This window comes from Ictidomys tridecemlineatus, chromosome 7, assembly GCF_052094955.1.
Source record: "Ictidomys tridecemlineatus isolate mIctTri1 chromosome 7, mIctTri1.hap1, whole genome shotgun sequence".
NCBI lineage: Eukaryota > Metazoa > Chordata > Mammalia > Rodentia > Sciuridae > Ictidomys > Ictidomys tridecemlineatus.
The window spans coordinates 131,971,511-131,993,887 of NC_135483.1; the positions used below are offsets into that span (position 1 = coordinate 131,971,511).

Consider the following 22,377-nt stretch of genomic DNA (forward strand, 5'->3'; position numbering starts at 1 on the left):
TCTATATAAGTAAATTAATCCATATGTATATTTACCCCTTAAGTTCCTTTCATAGAAGTTATAAAAATGTCTTATTTTGGAGAAACACTCAAATTTTACTAGCTTTTGGTTGGTATCATCCAAAAGATACAGAGATACAGAAGATGATGCTAATTGTTATCCTTTGAAATGGGATGTGTAGTGAGTTCAAGTCATTTGCACACTGTTCTCTGGAACATTGGATTTTTAATGAGAAAATGTCAGTCTCTCTTTCCTCCTCTTAGGATATATATCTCCTAAGGTATGTGGAGCCATCCAAGCCTAGTGGAAAGAGGATTATAAACGTGTTTCACCTTCATTTCCATCCACTTTGTTGCCACAGGCACATCCTTAACACTAATTTTTTGTTTGTTTATTTACTTAAATTAGTTTTTCATTTTTGCCAGTTCTTTACATCAATCAAGACTTACTGTGATAATCTATTAGCAGGAGTGATAAAGTCTTCTGAGCTCAGGAAATTGGTTTCTAAGGTTTCAAAATTAAGAAAGTAAAAAGGTCTCAATAGGAAAGAGAAGCCAAGCATTCTTTAACTTTGCATGCTAATGTCTCTCTTGCTAAGCATACTCGTATTCTTTCTGACTCCATACATTTTTTTGATATTTAATTGAGCTAATTATATGTCCTGTTTTTGAATTTTAGGGTTTTGGAAAAAGAATGGGGAAAAAATTAGAGAAGAGATGGTTAGAAAAAGGTACCTCAGTGGAGATCTGATGAAGAAGGAAGGCCAAAGCATCTGTGCCTTCTGTCCTGAGATTCCCCTTAGATAAAACCTTAAATGAAGGATGTAGGCCTCTTCATGGTGGTGGCCTACATCCTTTAGTTAACACGCACACACACACAAACATATGTGTATATATATATATACATATGTTTGTGTGTGTGTGTAATTATATATATACATATATGTGTGTGTGTGTGTAATTTTATATATATATATATATATATATATATATATATATATATATATATATATATATCTCCAACATCAGCAGGGATATTACATCATGACTTTTCACAATGTTAGAGAGTTTCCAATCAGTAAAGCTAGTTAGAGTTCCTTCTAAATTTTCTTCTTCTTCTTCTTTTTCACTACTTGGTACCAAAAAATGAAAGATTCAATTCTGCAAAGTGTGTAGAAATATTTAATTTTCCTGCTAAATCATCTAGAAAATGTAATGAAAACTTTAAAGGTAGCCTTCTTAATGTATGTAGACACTGCATTTAGAAGGAATTTCTGTTTGTTTCCGGGTTAACTACTGAAGAATTTTCTCTAGGAAATAGAGACAAAAATTTTAAAACAAAATAGAAACAAAGATAAAAACATAGGCAAACTTAGCATGCAGTGGGCACTCAATGACTCTTTGTCAAGTAAATGGGCAATTTATTGGCTCAGGCCTTTTATACTGCTGCCATGACTGGACTATTCTCTGCCGAATGGCTATTGGCACCCTAATCAGCCATTAATAGCTACTTTTCAATGTGCATTTTTTTATTTGTCCACAGGAAAAATTGAGTGCTACATTCCAAATATTTGGTCATATAAGCCCTATCAATAAAATATGTACATGGGCATGAATGCATGAATGTTTAATGATACTTTATACATTTAATATACACACAGACAGAAGCCCTATGTATTTATAGTATAGTATAATAATAAATGGCTCCTGTGCCATTATACATGCTACTGTACTAATATTTTCTGTATATTATACTCTATATACAACACATAATTTTTAAAAATGTATATTTCCATGACACAATGCATCATGTTAGCACAACTCTGAAGACCACTCAAAAAGAGACTAGTTTTCAGAATTTTCCTCAATTACTTTTATTGTGTCCACCTGCCTTAACAATGTCTCTGGTACAGAATAAATCACAGAACCCTCATTTTTATTCTTTACTTTCTGTAACAGTAACATATTACTTCCCCCATAAGAGCTATGGCAACTCTTCTACAATACCTCTAGACATGCAGATAGATCCTGGGTAACTCCCTGTCACAATTTTGAGAATCCAACTAACTTCTTGAAGACTCTCTAAAAAATACAAGGTGTCTGACAACTGTCTTCTCCAGAAGATATAAACTTCATGCAACTCAAGAAAACAAACCACCTTCATCAGCAGATTCACTATTTTTCATCAACTTGCCAGAGAATCTTCTTCCCAACTCTTCTTTTTAAAGGCCACTGTTTTGAATGTGAATTCCTTAGCCACACATGGTAAGCATTACAGGAAGGGGCTGCAGGTGAGGAATGAAGCCCACAGCTTCCTGTTGAAGAGGCATCAGGTGAATGCAAGACTCAACCTCTTTCTGCCTTCACTGCACATGGTCTTCCTCTGATTCTTGTTGCTTCTGTTGATTGATTTCCCAGTCATTAGTAATCTCAGAATTTTGCTTTCAATGTTTTGTTTCTTATGAACAGTAAATTAACACTAAAATAATGAGAACATTTCATGGGACACTTTTAGTCCAGGTACCCACATGCCATTTACGATTTATTAGTGAGTCCTCTGAAAGTTCTCTGTTCCTTTTCCTTATATATGTGTGTATTTTCCTTCTAGACACTGATTTTACATCAAGCAGTATAGAATACATGGTCACCTAAAGAGCATTAGACCGGGCTAATAGGGACCAAATTGCTTTCAGCAAATTTTACACTTGCCTGCAGCACCATGGAATCTTAAGAACTCTGGAATAAGGTTTTAAGTGCTGGATAACTAGAATCAGTTGTGTTTTCACATTGTCCAATTTATAGTTACTCACAGACACACCAGGAAATTTCAAAGAGCTGCGAGTAGGCAAATCTTTTGCTATCTACACTTAATATAAAATGGACCTCATAGACTAAGCCTGTGATTAAAGGAAAAGTTTTAAAAATCAATAGAAATGTCTGGTTGCATGAACACAATATAAATTTTGACATGCTTTCAGGGCCTTATCAGGAGATAAAAATATTAGATTATTTACCTTGAGAATGAGGAAATTGAATAAGATTGACAAAAGATTTAATAAATCTTCAACTGTATGGGGGACGTTATTATATAGACATCATTGTCAAGCTGTTCTTCATTTCCAGTGTGATAAAAATAGGAGATTAAATTCAGGATAAGGGATTTAGATTAACTCTGTGGAAAAACAGCTTGACAGTAATGGTTCTCTGATTTTAGAAAAAGTCACCAAGAGAATACAGAAAGTGATGGCAGAAAAAACTTATCGCCTATCCATGAATGGTTTATTGTTCTACAATTGGTCAGAGGATTCAAAAGTTAGCCCAACTTTTCAAATATTTATCAAATGTTCTTTGCTGAAGTTTGGTCGAGAAAAATGACAAATATATCAATAATCACTGAACACAATATCACAAGATCAAAGTGCCTTGGGAATTCATAAAAGACCTTATACCTTTAGGGAAATCGAGAAACAGTTCATGTCAAATATATAATTGGAAACTGACGAAGATTAAAAAAAGAAATTTGTGGTGAAAAAGTGGCATGTTGTGGGTGTGTGAGTGTGCATACACACATGTTTGAGGACAGGGAAAATTTATTTCCCTTAAATTTTTAAGGGAATAATATCAGCAAAATCACAGAAATAATTTACATGGATGAGAGAGCAGTTTAATTCACTTGAAAGGTAGATGGAGCTAAAGACAGTAGATCATCTCCTGTGGGGAAAGAACTCAAGAGAACAGGGAAGTGAGTCACGAAAAAAATTTCAATCAAAAGAAAAAAGGGGAAAGAAAATTAAAAGGAAGATGACCAAAGTATTTCATTCATTCTTTCAACAGTTATTTGTTGAGCAACTGTTATGTATTACTGAAGCCAGGGAGCACCAAATATTTCCCAACTCCATGGAGCTTACAATATAGAGGCAGATAACATTGATTAAATAAGGATGCAAATAAGCCTATTTATAAAAGTAAAATAAAAAATGCAGAGATGATCAACTGATGGGGAAGGAGAGTGGCTGATGAGGGTAGTTAAGGGATAGGTAGTATTTGATAAGAACAAGGAGGTAGGCAGAGACCAACCTTATTAAGAGTACAGGAAATGGGAAGTCCTTATAGGGCATTGAATATATGTGGGTAACATAAACATAACAATATTTACAAAAAGACCCTAGTGTGTAGCATAAATGAAAAGAAGGGTGAGTTTTATGTGGAAAGAAAAATTGGAAAGCTATTTCTGCATTTCAGGGAGCAGAGAGTCTATCTTGGTATGGGATAATGACTACAGAAATGGAAAGAAGTGATCCAAAAGGAGACCTGGTTTGAAGACTAAATGGAGATTTATTGGAGGTAGCTATAACAAGACCTATTGCCAGAGTTGCTACAAAGGTTGAGAGCTTTGCTCCTAGATATCTGGTTCATATAATTGATTGGCTGGCACTGACATTTGCAAAAGTGTGGATATGGAAGGGAAGACATGTATCTCTACTTGAATTTAGGAAATGTTGAGCTTGAGTAGCCTTTGAGATCTGAAGTAGATGGATTAGTAGATATTTTGATATACAGGATTGAAGATCAGATGCTCTGTGACTAAGATGTAAATATGCACATCTCTTTTGTGATGGTCTAATTAAATAATAGGCATAAATGAGATAACCCAGGGAAAGAAAAATGTTGTAGAATGAGAAGACAAGAGTCTAATGTCTTAAGAAATTCTAACAACTGATGAATTGGATTACCAGACAATGATCCTGAAATTATCTTCATGGAGTTAGTGAGGGAACAAAGAAAATAGGACAAATAAAGTGTCACAGACACCAAGCAAAATTATTTAAGAAAAGGAGTGGAACTGAGTCATCATGCCAGATGCTACTGTGGGGCCAGATAAGGTGAAGACTAGAATGTCTGTGGAATCAGAGAGGGCATGAAAGCTTTGTCTCATCTTCCCAGGCACACTTAAGTTTATCTCCATCTGCATTTCACCAAGGTGCACTTATTCCTGTGACAGTAGTCATTATTTGAGTTGGGGCCATCTCCTTCCCAAGGGAAGATGAGGACCATTTTCTGTCCCCATCCATGTATTATACACATGGGGCCTGAGGGGAGATTGAGATCTTGACCTAAGAGTCTTCCTTCCAGAACTCTCTTTTCAGAACTCTAAGGCATAGTTATTGCAACTATTCTTAAATGACTTCTGCTTTTTAATCAATCTGCTCTATTTCTTTATCTGTCATGTCCTTGTAGATATCAGACACTTTTGTTAAATCGCATAATAGGAAGCTATCGATAAAAAAATCAGAAACCATATCATTAGATTTTGAAAAAAAAGCAAAGTATTTGTCCTCCTAAAGCCTGAATTACTTTTGAAATCAGAACTATAATGAGCATTTAAGTAAGAAGAGTTAATAACCACATGCTCTGGATTTAAACTTTAGGAACAGAGTAAATTACCTTTCTCTCCTTCACTTTCAAAGGACAATTTCCTCCTTCGCAGTTTACAATTTTCTCCTTCAGAATCATTCATGGATTGTGATCGTAGTAAGAGATCAGCCTTTGTTAATGGAACATGAAGATAAATGGAAGTTTACTTGACATGAACATGGTGCATTATCAGCGAACTCTTCACTATTTCATATCATCAGAACCACTTTGAGTCTTAATTATTAGATTGCAGGCAAACAGCTACAATAGTTTACTTAACAGTTGTCTCTAAATTATAAAACAGAATGCTAGAATAATTCTAGAAATTTTACCATCTGATGGGGAAATCATAGTAGAAATTATTTATTGGACATGTTTGGAGATGATGCAGTCTTTTGAAACAAAATATTCCTTTATGTGGGATGTGTTTTATGCAGCTTGGTAGAGTCAAAATGACAAAAAATTCAAAACTATAGTTAGTCTCTATTTCTACACATAAAAAGTATAAACTTGTTTCAATTACCTATAATATTTAATTTACATTAATGAACATCAAGTTAAATTTCACAACAATAAATATGAGAACGAATGCTGAGAGTCCTTTATTATGTTTGTTCTCAGCTCCTCCTCCCGACTCTGAGAGTAATCTTTATAATATATGGAAGCTCCTACTTAATTTATTTGGGTGCTGCCTGAACTTTTATAAAAATAAGTAACTAAGGCAGATATTTGTTGTTTTTCAAGACAAAACCAGAATGAGGTTGGGGACATTTGTGATTGTACAAAGTACTGAATTAAAACCATTATTGGAAACATGCTCTTAGTAACTTGAACCTTTTACCTCCTAAATATTTTTTAATCTTTCATTGCTTTGAAAGGAGACAAGTATCTGTGCAGATGTATCAGGATTCTGAATGGCACCCTGGTGAACTTAAAAAGATGCTTCTTTTCAAATTTCTCACAGTGCCTGGGGATGACTATCACTCTAGGGAGAATTAAATCTACTACATTTCAATACCTAGATATTGACATAAATATCTTCACCCCCACCCCTGAGAATATACTAGTGAGCAGATAAATATATCTGCAAGTATTTAATGGCAAATACTGGGTTTCTGATAAAATTAGAGTAGGGGTTTAGGATTTGGGGGAGAAGAGGATGCCGGGGGATGAACCTGGTAATACATTGTGGATACTGATATACATTCTATGACCATAGAACAGCAATAAGCTCATGATAGCTCATAAGGATACATTTTTTTACAGTGGAAGAGATTGAGGGCTGAAGAAATTGAGGGCCTAAGAGCTGCCTAAAATTCATTTTAGGTTAACTACTGTGTAGACTTATTTAAAATTTTATTTCTATTAGACCATATATTATTTATTCTATGGAATTAATTTTGAATCTATTGTAAAACCTGATTAACTTATACTTCTGTGATTTGGAAATTCTGTTAATGTGGACCTAAACTTGAATAAGGCAAATCTTTTCATTATTATTGAGAAGTGGTAAATGATGTGTGATATAAATAATAACTGAAAGAATATTTTATCCTTTGTATAAGACAAACTCTTTTAAAAGATTTTCAGTAGTCTGGAATCAGGATTTCTTAAAAATAATTGGCATAAGGTAAACTAAGAGTATTTTAACCAATATGTCACCTAAGAATTCCTGCAAGGTCAAACTTAATTGATCTGCTTAAAATTATTCAACACATTTGAAAATAATTAAGCTAAATGCCTTCTCTGTAACTCAGGAATTCCAATATTCATCTGTTTCTTTCTAAATATGCACAAATCATAAAGTTTTGTTGTAATTTTTGCTTGGTTATTTTCAGAAGTATTTGTGTAATCCAATAATAAGACAAATGTCAGAAATAAAAAAAGAAACAAATAGTTAATATGTACCTTTGCACTTTCATGCCTGAGGTTGAACGTCAACTCTAGGTTTGTTAGAAAGTGATCAGAAAACTCAGGATACATGTCCAAAACCTCTAGCAAGTCTTCCCGCTGAATCTTATGCAAGTCACAGTATGTGAGAGCTCTTACATCTGCATTAGACTTGCCAGGTTTGGCATAAAGATGAACCATTTCTCCAAATATATCATTTTTTCCTAAAAAAAAAAGAAAAAAAAAACAAAAGAAAAAGTAGAAAGAAAAAAAGGGAGAAAAAAGGAATCAAACTTAATGTTTTCCTTTTAAAAATAGAATGGGACCACTGATCTATGATGAAGCCCCGAGCCAAAGATTTCAAAGCTAAGATCCCACAGAACACATACATGACCAGCAAAGTTAAGGCAACTGGACTGGCTGCAAAACCCATAATATATTTGTCTAGAGGAATTTTGCTTCTAATTGTCACTGGTCTTGATAGAATCTGTTTCATTTTCTTGTTTTGGTTCTTTGGTTAAGCATCTAAATTTAGCAAATGTATCTTCACTCAGGTATGCTCAGTGAAGTGTATTGCCCTAAACCATTTTAAAGATAATTTCAAGTAGATTTTCTCTGATTTTGTTAACCCAGGAATATGAGAAAGGCCACAGTGAGTCAGATTTATATTCTTTGTGTGTCCAGAGAGTCCCTGGAGGTGGTGCCAACAAGAGCTTATACTGGAGCTTCAAGGATTAGGGAGCAGTCTGAACATACCTTGTTTCCTTTAAGAACTATTTTGTATTTGCTCTTAATGAATTTGTTCAATTATTTAAAATCTCTAGTTATGTTTCCTCAACATAAATAGTGATGCTTTTTGTCATATGGCCTTTGTTCTGAAAGTGTGTCTTTGTTCTTCTGCAAACCTTGGGGCTAATTCAGTCTGGCTTCTGAATGATGAGCCCTCCCATCACTTCTGCCTAGACACATGCCAACTGATTTTTAAAGTCTTGCTCAATGATAAGTACACAAATGACAGCAACAGCAACAAATAGTTTTTGAGAACTAAGTAGTTACCAGGTGCTCTATCAAATACCTAGATGCACTATTGTGTTTTATTCCCCCAAAAATTCAGGAAGAAATTTGTAATTATTATTCAAATTTTGTTAATACAGAAAGAGTATTAAAGAGGTAAAATTTAGTTGGTCAACTTAGTTGGGTGAAGTAGAGGGAGGGAGAGAGTAGCCAGGAGTAAATTCCATGCATTCTGACTTCAAAATCTGAAGTCTTTACATCTGATGATTTAATCTTTTATTCACAATATTTCCCCCAAATGTTGTGCCATTTGTATGTTTTTGAACATCAAGGTACTTATATGATGTATATACTTAACAAATACTGACCGATCGATCACCTGATGATATATTACTTGTAAGATCATTAATGATAACATAAAATAGTTCTTTCTTATAACTACCCTGAAGCTTTTTTCATATTTAAGAAAAAACTTCCTGTGTATATTGTTTTAGTTTTTGGTGGCTAACTCATGTATATCCCACCAAGAAAGCTATCAAAGTCTTTTATATAATAAATTCTAATTAGTCAAAAATGCTGTAATATTCTTATTTTAAATGAGAATTTAATGGGAAGAAGTCAAAATAGCATGTCTTTAAAAAATACTTATTTTTTTAGTTTTAGTTGGACACATACCTTTATTTTTATTTATTTATTTTTATGTGGTGCTGAGGATTGAACCCAGGGCCTTGCACATGCTAGGCGAGCTCCACCACTAAATCCTCAAAATAGCATATCTTCACCATATTAAAAATAATGACATCGAAGTGAAGGCATTAACCATAGCTTAAAACACCAGTCTTTTAAAAATGAAACAAATAATCATAATTTGTGAGGACTTTAGGTGGTGAAATGGGAAAAGAAAAATGGAATATCTTGAAATTATTTAGTTTTGAGAGCTCAATATGGATATTATGTTTTTAAAAAGCTCCGAACTGAATTAGCATGGATTTTATATTTCAATTCATCTATATGGATATAAATGAGCAAAGAGTAAGCCACATTGACAGCTTAGCAGCACTCTGTAATTACTATTTTATAATACAAGAAAGCTTGTTACCTTTTCACAGAAGCTATGGCTGGCTGTTTTGAAGAATAGGAACATAGGAAACATGCACCATCCCTGGCAACATATCAGGACAGGCTGCCAAGGTCAAAGCTATGCAATCCTAACTTCATTGAGTGGCCTTGAAGTGATTTAAAATGTTTTTAGTCTTTGCTTATTGGATAGGAAACCAAATTGCATACATGGTCAGTTTGAGTAAAATATTAACAAAATTATTAAAATATATATGGGACCACTCAAAAATTTTCTTTCATGTGTTTAGATCATCTGCTGTGCCATACTCTGGTTCTACACAACAAAAGAGAAACCAGATAACATCCCTGTCCTTTGGGAGCTAACAATCATATAGGAATATTATGAATTGGGTGACAGGAAACCACTGCATTTCATGCTCATTATTAAAAGGGGGATGGATTTAATCAAGAAGGGAAAAATGAAGTTTTCCCAGACTTTGGGATCAGTGCTGTCATGGGGAGAGTGAGACTTAAAGTTTAAGGGTTCTGGCTTCTTTCTGTTATCTTCTCTTTTCTACTGACATAGTAAATATGTGAAATTCATCAAAATGTAAACCTGGCTCATGACAGGGCATTGGCATATGCAGACAAGTATGTCTACAACATTATATATTTTATTTTAAGATGTTAAGGGATCAAGCATGAAGCCAAGATTGTCTAACATGAAAAGAAAAATGCTGACTATTTTCATATATTTGGCCTCAAAGACGAGAGTAGGTGCCAAGAACCCAAGAGAATCATGGAAGCTTTTACACATTGGAGAAAAAGTGAGACAGTGAAGCAAATATATTTTCTGCAATGTTAATTTGATTTGAATGGAATTTTTAAATAAAACTTTAAAATTACTAACCAGAATTAAGAGTCCTTATAAAAATGTATATTGGTCCTTTTAGCTATCATTTTAAACTATTTATTGCAATAGCTAATACCAGAATTTGTCACTGTTCAGCTTTGAAACACTTACCCAGAATAGCTACCACAATGTCATCTTTAAGGATTTCAATGGAGCCTCTGGATAAGAAATACAGTGCAGTGAGGACATCCCCACAGTGAACCAGGGTGTCTCCAGGAGGTGCATGAGTGGTCTTGAACTTCATTGCCAAAGCTCTAAGGCAACCTTTGCTTGCCCCCCGAAAGGCTTTGCAGTTTTGTAGCAAAGTCTGGTTCAGATGTAGACAAATGTCAGCTTGTAAGCATTCTGGGAAACCCTTTAGGACCTGAAGGAAAAAAAATAAAGAGTTTCATACTACCAGTGCACGAGGTACCTCAACCTGAAATAAAATACATTTCTTGCTCACAGAACTGCAGGTGTAGTCATTGTCACACAGGAGTTCTTACAATGATTCTACCTCGCCTACCTCAATGAATACTAAGTTTGCTAAACATGTCAGAAATTTTAATTCAAATACTCCTTCTCTGAATTAACTGCAGGCATTCAGACTCAACACAAATGCTGTCTCATTAAAATGTTATGCCTACAACTTTTCACATTGCTTCTTCTCCCTGCATCATGTTATTCAGTATCATACCGTGCACAGATGTAATGCAATGTGACAATTAATAAGACATAACTAATGAAAGGCAATACAACTAGAAAGATAATCAACCTTCTTAAGGAATTTCAAGTCAATTTAGATTGCCATCTATGGGATATATCTGAGTTATAATTACTAAAAATGTTGATCCTGGAATAACCATGGTATTTGCAAATGTCATATACCATGGAGTGCTCTTAGTTTAACAGTATGTGGCTATTTATGTTTCCTATATACATTATTAATATTAAATATTTTGATAAGCATTGAAAATAGAGAAAGGAAAGGAGAAGAGCAAACATACTTTAAAAGTGTAGTTTAATTCCCAGAAATGGAAATTGTGCAGGCATTTACAGTGCATACATAAACTTCTAAAGTGCTACTGTTTTGACAATCTATTCAGTGGTTAATTTAAAACTTGTGGAAGAGATTAAACAATATCTTGTGACAAGTGCTACTCAATTTGAACAGAATAAAACTTTGTTATTTTTATGAAATTCCCAGGATACAACGGGTTGAAGACACTCAACTCCTGCTTTTTTTGTGTCTTGCTATTTTAGGAGTCACATGCAGATTTTGATTTTTATGTTGACTTTCTCCTGCCAGTATAAATAGTATGTGTTGAGATGGAAAGAGGGGGAATTACACAGTGCAATTTATAGTAGAATAATGCAATTTTGGGATTTTTTTGTTCAACTTTGGTATGCTATTTTAATTATAGCACATTAAATTTAAAAGTAATCATGAATTGTTTTTAAGGCAATTCAAATATATCTGGCCAAAAGAGGAACTTCAAATTAAATCATATTTGAGTAAACTTACAATTATTTATATTTTCAATATTCAAACAGCTATAGAGATTCTACTTTGATAGGATCATCATGTAATGTAATTGTGATATAACATGAAAGAATCACTAAGAGGTATAAAGTCCAACAGTCATAATCGTCTGCTCTTGTTTTCTTTGTTGTATGGAGTTACCTACAAAAATGGGTAGAGGATAAGCCATGGAAATGAATTTTGGCTATGAATTGCCATAGGTTGACTCTTGTGCAAGTCACTTCACCCATCTGTTTCTTTTCCATGAATAAGAGCCTTTGAAATTAGCCATAAGTTATCAACAAATAGCATGCCATTTGTAAGAAACTGCTCAACCACCTCTATGCCACTCATACTTTCATCCTGAAGATTCTCCACCTGGTTCAGGTCTAAAAGCAAGGAGTCCTTCTCTGGCTTCCTGGGTTCCTGGGCACTCATCTGCAAACTCTTGCCTGACCAGTAACTCAGTCTTGCTCTCTTTTATTGGATTCTGCCCAATTTGCTTGCTTGGACTGAAGACCTCACCAATTAGACTTGCCTACTTTTGGCCAATTTTGAATCCAAAGTCAGGGATTTTTTCCCCCACTCTTGGATGGAATCCTATATCAACTTAGCTATTCTCATGGAACCAATCCTCTAGGTCACTGATCCCTTTTACCATCTAAACTACCACAGTGGATCCTTGTGCTGCCAGACTAGATTTGAACTAAGTTTGGACACTGTTTTCTGAAATGTCACTTTAGTTGAACGTTGTATAGGAGAAAAATATTCTAAGTAACTGGCCTCCACATATGATTTACATCTCTCTGAAGCACCACTGTTCACAAATGACCACATATAAAGATGAATAGAGTGTTACACCAAGTAACAAATTAGATATGTTCATCTTTCTCTTAAGACACAGTTGTAATAAGGTTCAAGAAGGTTTTTTATACTTCACATAAATGAGGAAATATGTTGTAACTCTAAACATATTTAATTAATGAGCATATAGCTGCTGTTTCTGGCATTTTCCCTGAAGACACACTGTGTATATTAGTCTGGTTATAGAATTTAAAAAATTGAGTGTGTGTGTGTGTGTGTGTGTGTATGCACATACGTGTAAGCATGCTTTGAGTTGGAAGGCAGAGATGATATGGAGATGAGGTTCCTTATTTCTTTGAGTGTGTTATATAAGCTATGGAGTCAGGCATGAGCTAAAGTCCTAGCTCTGTCACTTACCAGTTGTATGACTGGTTGAGTTACTTAACTTCTCACAGACTCATTTTTTTTTCTCCCTTGGTGTGTGTGTGTGTGTGTGTGTGTGTGTGTGTGTGTGTGTGTGTGTCTGTGTGTGTATATGTAACTCAGGAATGCTCTACCACTGAACTAATCCCTGACCCTATTTTTATTTGTTTATTTATTTATTTATTTTGTAACAGAGTCTTGTTAAGTTGCCCAGGCTACCCTTGAACATGTGATTCTCCTGCCTCAGCCTCTTGAGTCATTGGGATTACAGGTGTGTGCCACTGTGCCCTACTCAGTTGCTTCTTTTTTAAAATTAAATTGATCACATCAACTTCACAGAATTTTGCCACAATTAGATATGATGAGGTATATAAACCATCCGATACATAGTAGATAGCTAATAAGTGATTTGCCTTTGACATCATTTTTTTTTTGTCACCCAAATTTATTGTTCCTGAAGAACTGGTATGTTCTCTTTTGCTGGAAATTGAGTGACATAAAGCTTACTAGTTTTTTTTTCTTTGGTCTTCCTGGTTAGGAAATTGTCCACTTAGTTTTGTTTTCTATTGACTCAGCAGAGTTTAAATGCTTTATGCTCCATGTATCATCAATTTAAGAACTCTGTTTTCTTGCATCTCGCTGTGTTCTTGTTTCCTATTTCTGCCTTCTTAAAAGTCCTGGCTACTTACACTTAGATTTTCACTGTCTTAAATCCTTTTTGAAAGTATGCAGTTAAGAAAATAAATTTACAAATATGTTCTTAGAATTCCAGTATTCTTGAAATCACCCACAAAACGTTACGGGTACATGCAAAAGTATTTCTTTGTTAAATGTCCTCAGCTCACTACATTCATTCTATTAGAGGTGACACCCATGGCAAAAGGTTACATAACATTGGAAGAGTCATACAGCCTTCATTTCCAGGGGTAAGTTACACAGAGCTCATGTGAGCTTGTATAGATTAAGGAATGCTTGTGTGGTGTTAGCTCTACACTAATTTTCTCTGAAATATTCTTAATTTAGTTACATCAGTCACTTAATAGAAACTTAGTAAGAGATAACATTGAACTAGTTTAGTATTATATGAACCCCAGTTTAAAGACATTTGAATATGAACAACCCAACAATAACAATGAAGCAAGATAGCATACATAAATCAAACAACACTCATTAAAGGAGTCACATAAAACAAAGGGAGAATAAAATGATTACATAATAAACAGCTACCAAACATTAATTCAGAAGTACTCAACGTCATGTTGAACTTCTCTAAAAGCTAAGTATGCTGACACACAGTGGCATAAAATTACTATTGGCAATTATGTAGTGTGCAAATTAAAATTTTATGTATACTGAAAAACAATCAAAAATATTTAGGAATGAATGAATGCTGAAGTTAATGTAAGCCTGAAACATCTAACTTGATAAAATATATTAATTGAAGTGTGTGTCTCATTAACTTTTAAATCAATAAATCCTAAAATATAAGTTTATAAATTTATACTAATAAAAAAATTATGCTACCTATTTTATTTATTGGGGCACTAATGAAAAAGAAGTTTAACTCAGGCATATGACAGATCTAATTTAAAAACTATGTCTGATTTTTAATCAGTGGCATCTGATCAGAGAAATATTATAATTAGTGGATTTTTTTTTCTGTTTTGGACATGTCTTTATTATTTCACATTTCAAGAAGAAAAAAGAGGTATTTATTTCCTTAATCAAATTTTACCTGGCTGCCGATAGAAAAGGATTTCTAAAAAAAGTTAAATATTCACAATATATTGAAAATAAGCTGTTATTCTTTCCTCAAATTTAAGACACAATATTCAATATTTTCTGTTTCTCAGCCTGATTACAAAATACTCTTTCATGGTGGGTACACTTTCTAGATTGTGTTTGGAAGAGTGCCAATAGTTGAATTTTTACCAAAACCCTCTCCAGGTTTCTTTCATAGTATTGTATTTGTTTTGAAATAAATCAAAATGTATTCTCTAGTATATATCTCATAGCCTGATAGTATAGAAAGTTGGTTTATATTGTAATAATGTTTTTTATTCCTTTCGTTTAATGTAGCTATAAAGGGGAAATTTCCCAGAGGCAGGCAGAACAGAGCACATTTAGAAAGACAGTCAGAGTGTGGCAAATGGTTCCCCTAAATAGCAGATTAATCATATGTACAACTTTGGTGGCTGTGTTAACTGTCATTAGGAAATTTTCTAGGGAAATTCTCTGGGTCATTAAATGTACTTAAATCTTGACAAATTAGGATCAATCAAAACACAAATTAACACTCCCTGTGAAGCACTAAACCTTAAGCATGATTATCAAATAGATTATGCAAGTAATATATTAAGTCTTAAGCTCTGCCTTACAGTACGGTTTTAATATTTTATAGCATTTCCTGATTCTGATAGAATCATTGATTTCTTTTGATAAATCTTTAGCACTTGTAAGACAAGGAAGCTTACTTTTTTCCATTTGTAGAAGTTAACAGAAATGTCCTAACAGCATGGATTGTGTTATTTCTATATAATTCCAGGTCATATTTATTTCTATGGTTAGGCATTAAGAAATAACACATATATTTCATGTGTCCTTGGTGATTTCATGTTTATACTACAATTTAGCCACTGATTATAACGGGTGGCCTCTGTAAGAAGTTTTAACCCACATATACATTTTACCCTAGTTGAAGCTTAAATTGCTTCAGCATCTACTTTCTTATTTTAGCTTCATGCAGCTCGTAAGAATAAGAACTTATTTTATTGTATAAGGCCATTGTGTCTGGATATATTGTTGGGAAAATAGAGTATTGTGAAATACATGACTGTGGGAATATTTATAAACATTGAGAAAATAAATTTTTGGATATAAATTATCAACATTTAGCATAAAGTTTATATCACTTAGAAAATAAAGCATATGGGAGAACAAAACTCCATCATACATGGACATGGATAACGAGAACATAAATCCTGAACCGGTTTTGGTACTAGTAAAGGTTCCTTGTAAAATGAAAAGAAATCCTTCCTACATCTTCCCCTTCCTTTTCCACAACTCCAGCTAAAAGCATAACTGTGACATATTTACTTCTTTTCAGAAGGCAATGTAAACTTTAAACTGATTCAAATTAGGGTAAGAACAAATCAGAGTGTGGGCAATGCTGTGTGGGCTGATGTGATTTATTGCTTTTACACACATGTCCTAGTTACCCAGGCTCTGAAGTCCTTCTGCTAATTCAGCAAAAGCCAGACTTAAAAAAGGGTGCCTCAGAATTTCTGAAATGAGATCTCAGGGGAAACCTTGGAAACCATTATGGTTTTAAGGTGAATAGGAGGGATCAGCATTGGAGGAACAGTTTCAGGATCTCTCCTCTTTATCCCTACTCAATTAATTGAGAGAGTTGGTAGTGGAAAGGATGAACAGAATATGACTACAGGGGATTCAGGTAGATGTTTGCAAATAGTTCTTTCCAAATTAATAGATTATAGATAACTTGAGCTTGTTTACAGAGTAAGAAAGAAAGTGCCCTCTGCCAAGTGATAAAAAGAATGTTTTAAAATATCACCTTTAACTTAAAACATTATCTCAAATTTGAGATGATTTGATGATTCCAGAAACATTTCTCATGCATCATATTTTAGAATGATTTTTGTTTTGCTTGAATCATTAAATTTTATGAGGAATGAAGAGTAGCATTCATCCCATTTTTTAAATATTAAAGCCAAGTCACAATACCACAATACATTAAGGGATTTTATTTGTGAAAGAACTATGATTCCAAACTTAGTCCAGAGATTCTTCAACTATTTTGACTTGCCGTAGATGTCCATTAAGTTGAATTTCTAAAGTTTCTAACAGTATAGAGAATCAAAAAATGTTTCCTGTTTACTTCATTTGTTGGTTTTTTACTTGTTGGGGTATTTGTTCATCAGAAAATTTAAGGCAAGTTGTGTGCAATGGCACACACCTGTAATCTCAGTGTCTTGGGAGGCTGAGACAAGAGGATGGAAAGTTTAAGGCCAGCATCACCACTTAGAACTTATCTCAAAATTTAAAAAGGGATGGGAGCAGTGGTGCTGGGGATGTAGATCATTGGTAAAGTGCCCTGGGTTCAATTCCCTGTGCCAAAACAAAACAAACAAACAACAACAACAAAAACAAAACAAAACAAACAAACAACAAACAACAAAAAACAAACAAAACAAAACAAACAACAACAAAAAAAATAAGGAAAAGAAAATTTAAGGCTAAACAAAAATAAATGCAGTTGTTTTCTATGAAAAGCGATAGCTATATCTGTTATTGTTCATTTTTTTAAAAAATGGTAAAAGCTTTCAAAATAGAAGGTTGTCTTCCTTCACCCAATAATGCCCCCACCCCATAATTGTATTGCCTATTACTTGGTTCTCTGAAGGTTCCAGGTACAGTTGTTTCTGTACATTTCTGCTTCCACCAATATTGTAATACATCTTTTATGTTTAAGTACCTATTTAGGCCAGCTGTGTAGTGAAATTACACAATTCAATCATATAATACATAAAACAATAACAGTTTGCAAAAAGAAAGGAAATGTATTCCTTCCCAATAATGGGAAGCTGAAATCTTTAAAAATGTTTTATAATGGAAAGTTAATTTTAAGATATCTGAATTAGATGTGGGCTCTTATGTACTTGAAAAATAGAAATACTTTAGTCCATAAACTATAATTATAATCCAAAAAGAGAGAAAAAAATCCAAAAATTGTCTGCAAAATCAGAAGTACTTGTAAACAGGAACCATAATATGATAATCTTTTGATTAAAGAAGAAACACTTTGGAAAGTAATAAAGGGGAACATTTCATATCAAAACCTGTGGAACCATAGAGAAATTTCTATTTAAAGGAAAATGCCTACTTTTATTTTCTTTATTATTAGAAAATATAGATGTAAACAATGAAATACCTTAATATTAAAAGTCTTTAAAAATAATAGGATAAGTAAATAATAGGATAATCCAAAATATGAAATGGGAAATTATTGAAAGCACAAGCCAAAAAAGAAAAGAACAGTGGCAAAAATAAAAAATAAGCCAAGTGAAGTTAGCCAGTTCCCAAAAAACAAATGCTGAATGTTTTCTCTGATATAAGGTGACTGATTCATAATGGGGTAGGGATGGGGAGCATGGGAGGAATAGACGAACTCTAGATAGGGCAGAGGGGTGGGAGGGGAGGGGAGAAGGCAGGAGTTTAGCCATGATAGTGGAATGTGATGGACATCATTATCCAAAATACATGTATGAAGACATGAATTGGTGTGAACATATTTTATATACAAACAGAGATATGAAAAAATGTGCTCTATATGTGTAATAAGAATTGTAATGCATTACACTGTCATGTATTTAAAAAATAAAATCAATTAAATATTAAAAAGAAAGAAAGACACAATAAAAATGTTAATCTTTCTACAAGCTGTTTAAGGAAAGAAGAAAGCACAAAAATATACAAGTTTGGGAGTGAGATAGCAGATGTGTGTGCTGAAGCAGAAAAGATAAATGTAGTGTAAGAGAAACCTACATGCAAAAATCTTTGAAAGCTGAAATGAAATGGATGAGTTTTTGACAAGACAGAAATCACCAATATCACCTAAAGTAGAATAATTAACACATTAGAGTAGGAATGGTGACTACTATTAAAATTACCAGAACCAAATGAGTTTACATTTCCTTTGTAATGTTTAAAGACCATATAACCATTGGTCATTATAATATTATAATCATTATAATATTACAGTGATTTTGATGCAAAATTATATATTATAATATTATAATCATTATAATATGGTAGCGAAGTTGATGCAAAATCCTAAAAAATCACAAATCAGTAAAATCAGACATATTTTTTTTAAAAATCTCTTTTTAAATAAGATTATTTCAAGAATGTAAGGATATTTAAAAAATATTAGTCATAACGGTGAAGCCATTTTTATTAAAATTATTTTGGAGTTTCTAGTGAATTAAAAAGCTAATAAATAGTTATCTTTTTTAAATGATGAATTTATTTCCTTTTTCTGGTTATTAAATCTTTAAGAGAACTCCCCTCAAAGCAAATCAAAGCAAACTAAAGAGAACCAAGCTAAAGAAGAAAAAAAAAATCTTGTCAGAATGATGCAATTTGTTTAGGTGGTTGGAAAGAACATAGGTTTGCTTTTTTTTTTAACTCCATATTATTCATAACTAGGTAAAAGAAGAAATTTATGGAATTTTTCATTTGATGAACTAAGCTATACATATTTTAATGATAATTTTAATAATAAAGGTGAGAGTTTCTGGGAAGAAAATGATAAAACTTATGGAAGGTAAGCTTATTTTTTAAGTCATAAATCACTGATTCTCTCCCTTGCTACATATTAGAGTAGTCATACAAAAAACTGATGCTCAAAATTTGCTGTAAGCAATTTTTATGAAGCAATGAGATTTGTTCAAAATATTTCAGATCCTTTTAATGTGCAACTAACATAAGAACTGAACACTGAAATTCCAAAATTTATAAAAATAAACATAAAATTTACAAAAAGTAAATTATAAAAGGCTTATAATTCATTCTGTATTTTTCCTGACGAACACCTTGGGGGGAAAAAAATAACCAGCTAATGACAAACATTAGTGACCTGTTCCTGATAAGCATACTAAGGCATTTGTTATTGGGGCAGTTCCTATCTGTGCAGTGTTTTCATCAAGATATATCTAGTCTAAATTGTTTATGCCATACAAACCTTTTGTCAATAGATTCATAGATTTTCTGAAAAATGTCATGTGAGCTATGTGATGTACAGAGTAGAAAATGTGCTTAATTATCATAAGTTTCTTTTGGCTAAAGTGTTGTATCATCATGTACTTTATATCATCACTTACATCAATTTTAACATACTTTGTTTAATCTGAGCCAGAATTCACACTAATATGGGAAGAAAGGTCTATATGTTTATGCCTCATGATGTTTAATACCTTTGAGATTATTTGTAAATCTTGTTACTGGTTATGACATTTTATTCTTTTAAGCCAGATTTAGCAATTTGACCTTTGGGTTGTCTCAAAAGTTCAACATGAAGTATATTGCAATTGAACAAAAATAATCATCTATTTTATGTGGAAGACTAAAAGCTCTCAAATAGCCTAGAAAAAGAAAAATAAGATTAATAAATTATCAACTATTAAGCCACGGTATATAGCCACAAAGGATAAGCTATTACTGTTATAATAGAATTGGACAAATTGAGCAGACTTAAGAGTCTAGATGTGTATCTCAATTATATCTTATAATTTAATCTATAACAGTATTTTAATTAAATGGAAAATGGCTTATGTAATAAATCCCACCAGTGCTAACTTCTATTCATGTAAAAGAAATCATTTAAGAAAATAGATTTCAGATTATAAGGTTTTCTTCGTCATATAACAAAATTTTAAGGAAAATCTATGAGACTACTTATGTACATAGTAGGGCCTTCATAAAATATGAAAGGATTCCTGAATCATATAATAAAAGTTGACTCATGGAATCATACTAAAAATAAAAACAATCACAACATTTTTTTATTCAAAAGATCTGTTAAATGGAATCAAAATATTGAAAAGAACAATTTATAATGTAGATCACAGATAAAACATTAATATATGTATATATATAATTTACAAAGAGTTCTTGTAAAGTAAGAAAAAGATAAAAAATAACATAGCCATGAATATGTAATTCATAAAATAAAAATTCAAATGACACTATACTATCTACTGTATATATCACATATTATGTGTTATATATAGTGTCACTTAAATTTTTCAAAGGGATGATCAAATTTAATTGTAACGAGGAAAATGCCATTATAGTGACAACTATTTCTCACATATTCCTTAAACCAGCAAAATTGAAAAGAACTTTAGTAAAGGGAAGAGGAGGAAATGCCAAAATTGGTAGTAATGTAAATTACGAAACACTATTGGAATATAATCTTACAAGAGCTATTAAAATTAAAAATACAATCTTTAGCTCAGAAAACCTTGTATGGGAATCTACACACAAAATAAAAGTATTAGTAAGAGCCAAGTATGGTGGTGAATACCTGTAACCCATATTAATCCAGCTACTTTAGAGGCTGAGGCAGGAGGATCACAAATTTGAGGCCATCCTTGGCAATTTTATGGGTGTGTGTATGTCTATGTATAATTATACATTCATCTATATCTCTTTTAAATATTGCTTAAGAAATCCCCTTTTATAAAAAAACACAGATGTTATGATTTAATTCATGTAAAATCTATATGTAGGCATGTAGGGATATGTGTGTGTGTGTGTGTGTGTGAGAGAGAGAGAGAGAGAGAGAGAGAGAGAGAGAGAGAGAGAGAGGAAATGATTGTGGTTACCAAGATATTATGATATATTTGAGAGTTATCTATGAGTATAAAGGTCTAAGGTAATTTTTAATCACTTTGAAACAAGTTCTTATACTGTTTGATTACTTACAGTGATTCTAAAATTTCACTTTGAATAAATGTTAGGTCTTACTGTTCCCTTTAATTTTTCTTCAATGATTAAAGTAATTTCTTTCTAAGAATTGCTAGTATAAAAGCCATGGGAACTATTTGTTATGTTCAATAGGAAATTAAAAGCATATATGGGTCCCAATTCTGTGTGGTAAGATGGGTAAGAATGAAAAGAAATGTACTGAGTTAAAATTCCACATAATGCTTTCTCATTCTTAAGAACGGTGGCCTTTAAATGATGTGTAACTGTAGTGTAAACCTATTCAAGTCACTACTGGGTGTGTTGCATGTGTATCTGTTTTGCTTGTCTTGATTCTGACCATTATGCATATGCCTCCCCTATGCTTTACTTCAAGAATATCTCCATGTCTTTTATCCAAACAAGCCTATATACTTTTATTTCCCTTTTATTAGTTCTGCTTGCGAAATTCTGTATCCTGTAGCATTTTATTTTTCTGGCATCATATGCTCCTCCATTCTTTGGATATTTAATCAATGGAACTGTTTTATTATAAAGCTCTGACATCAGTGTGGGTGTTATCTACTGTGAAATATTAAGAATAACTCACAGGCAAAGCAGATAAAGTCAGACTCTGAGTTAAAGGTCCCATCATAAAAAATACTGCCAGGACCTCATTTTCCTAGTTTCCTCATTTTCTGTGATTCACTGTACAGAATTGGGTGAGGACTAGAGATAAATAATTATTCAAGTAAAATAATTATACAGATGTGGAGTGAGTCTTGACCTTATCTTCCCACTATAGTTAGGTATTTCTAAAGACAACACTTTTTAGTTCTACAAGGGTTGTAGAGCATGCTTATAGAACATTA

General features: G+C 32.8%; 1 protein-coding gene across 5 annotated transcripts in view; it reads right to left on the bottom strand.

Moving 5' to 3' along the window:
• Kcnh7 (potassium voltage-gated channel subfamily H member 7) overlaps window positions 1-22,377 on the bottom strand; it is a 460,547-nt gene that overhangs the window by 30,028 nt on the left and 408,142 nt on the right. For 4 of the 5 annotated variants that reach the window (XM_078017498.1, XM_021728984.3, XM_078017499.1 and 1 more), the window contains 3 exons: window positions 10,402-10,654; window positions 7,323-7,528; window positions 5,445-5,544 (listed from right to left, as the gene is read on the bottom strand). In XM_078017498.1, the coding sequence (XP_077873624.1) occupies window positions 5,445-5,544; window positions 7,323-7,528; window positions 10,402-10,654 (559 nt within the window). The remainder of the gene's footprint in view (window positions 1-5,444; window positions 5,545-7,322; window positions 7,529-10,401; window positions 10,655-22,377) is intronic. The other variant, XM_021729010.3, reaches the window with a different exon arrangement.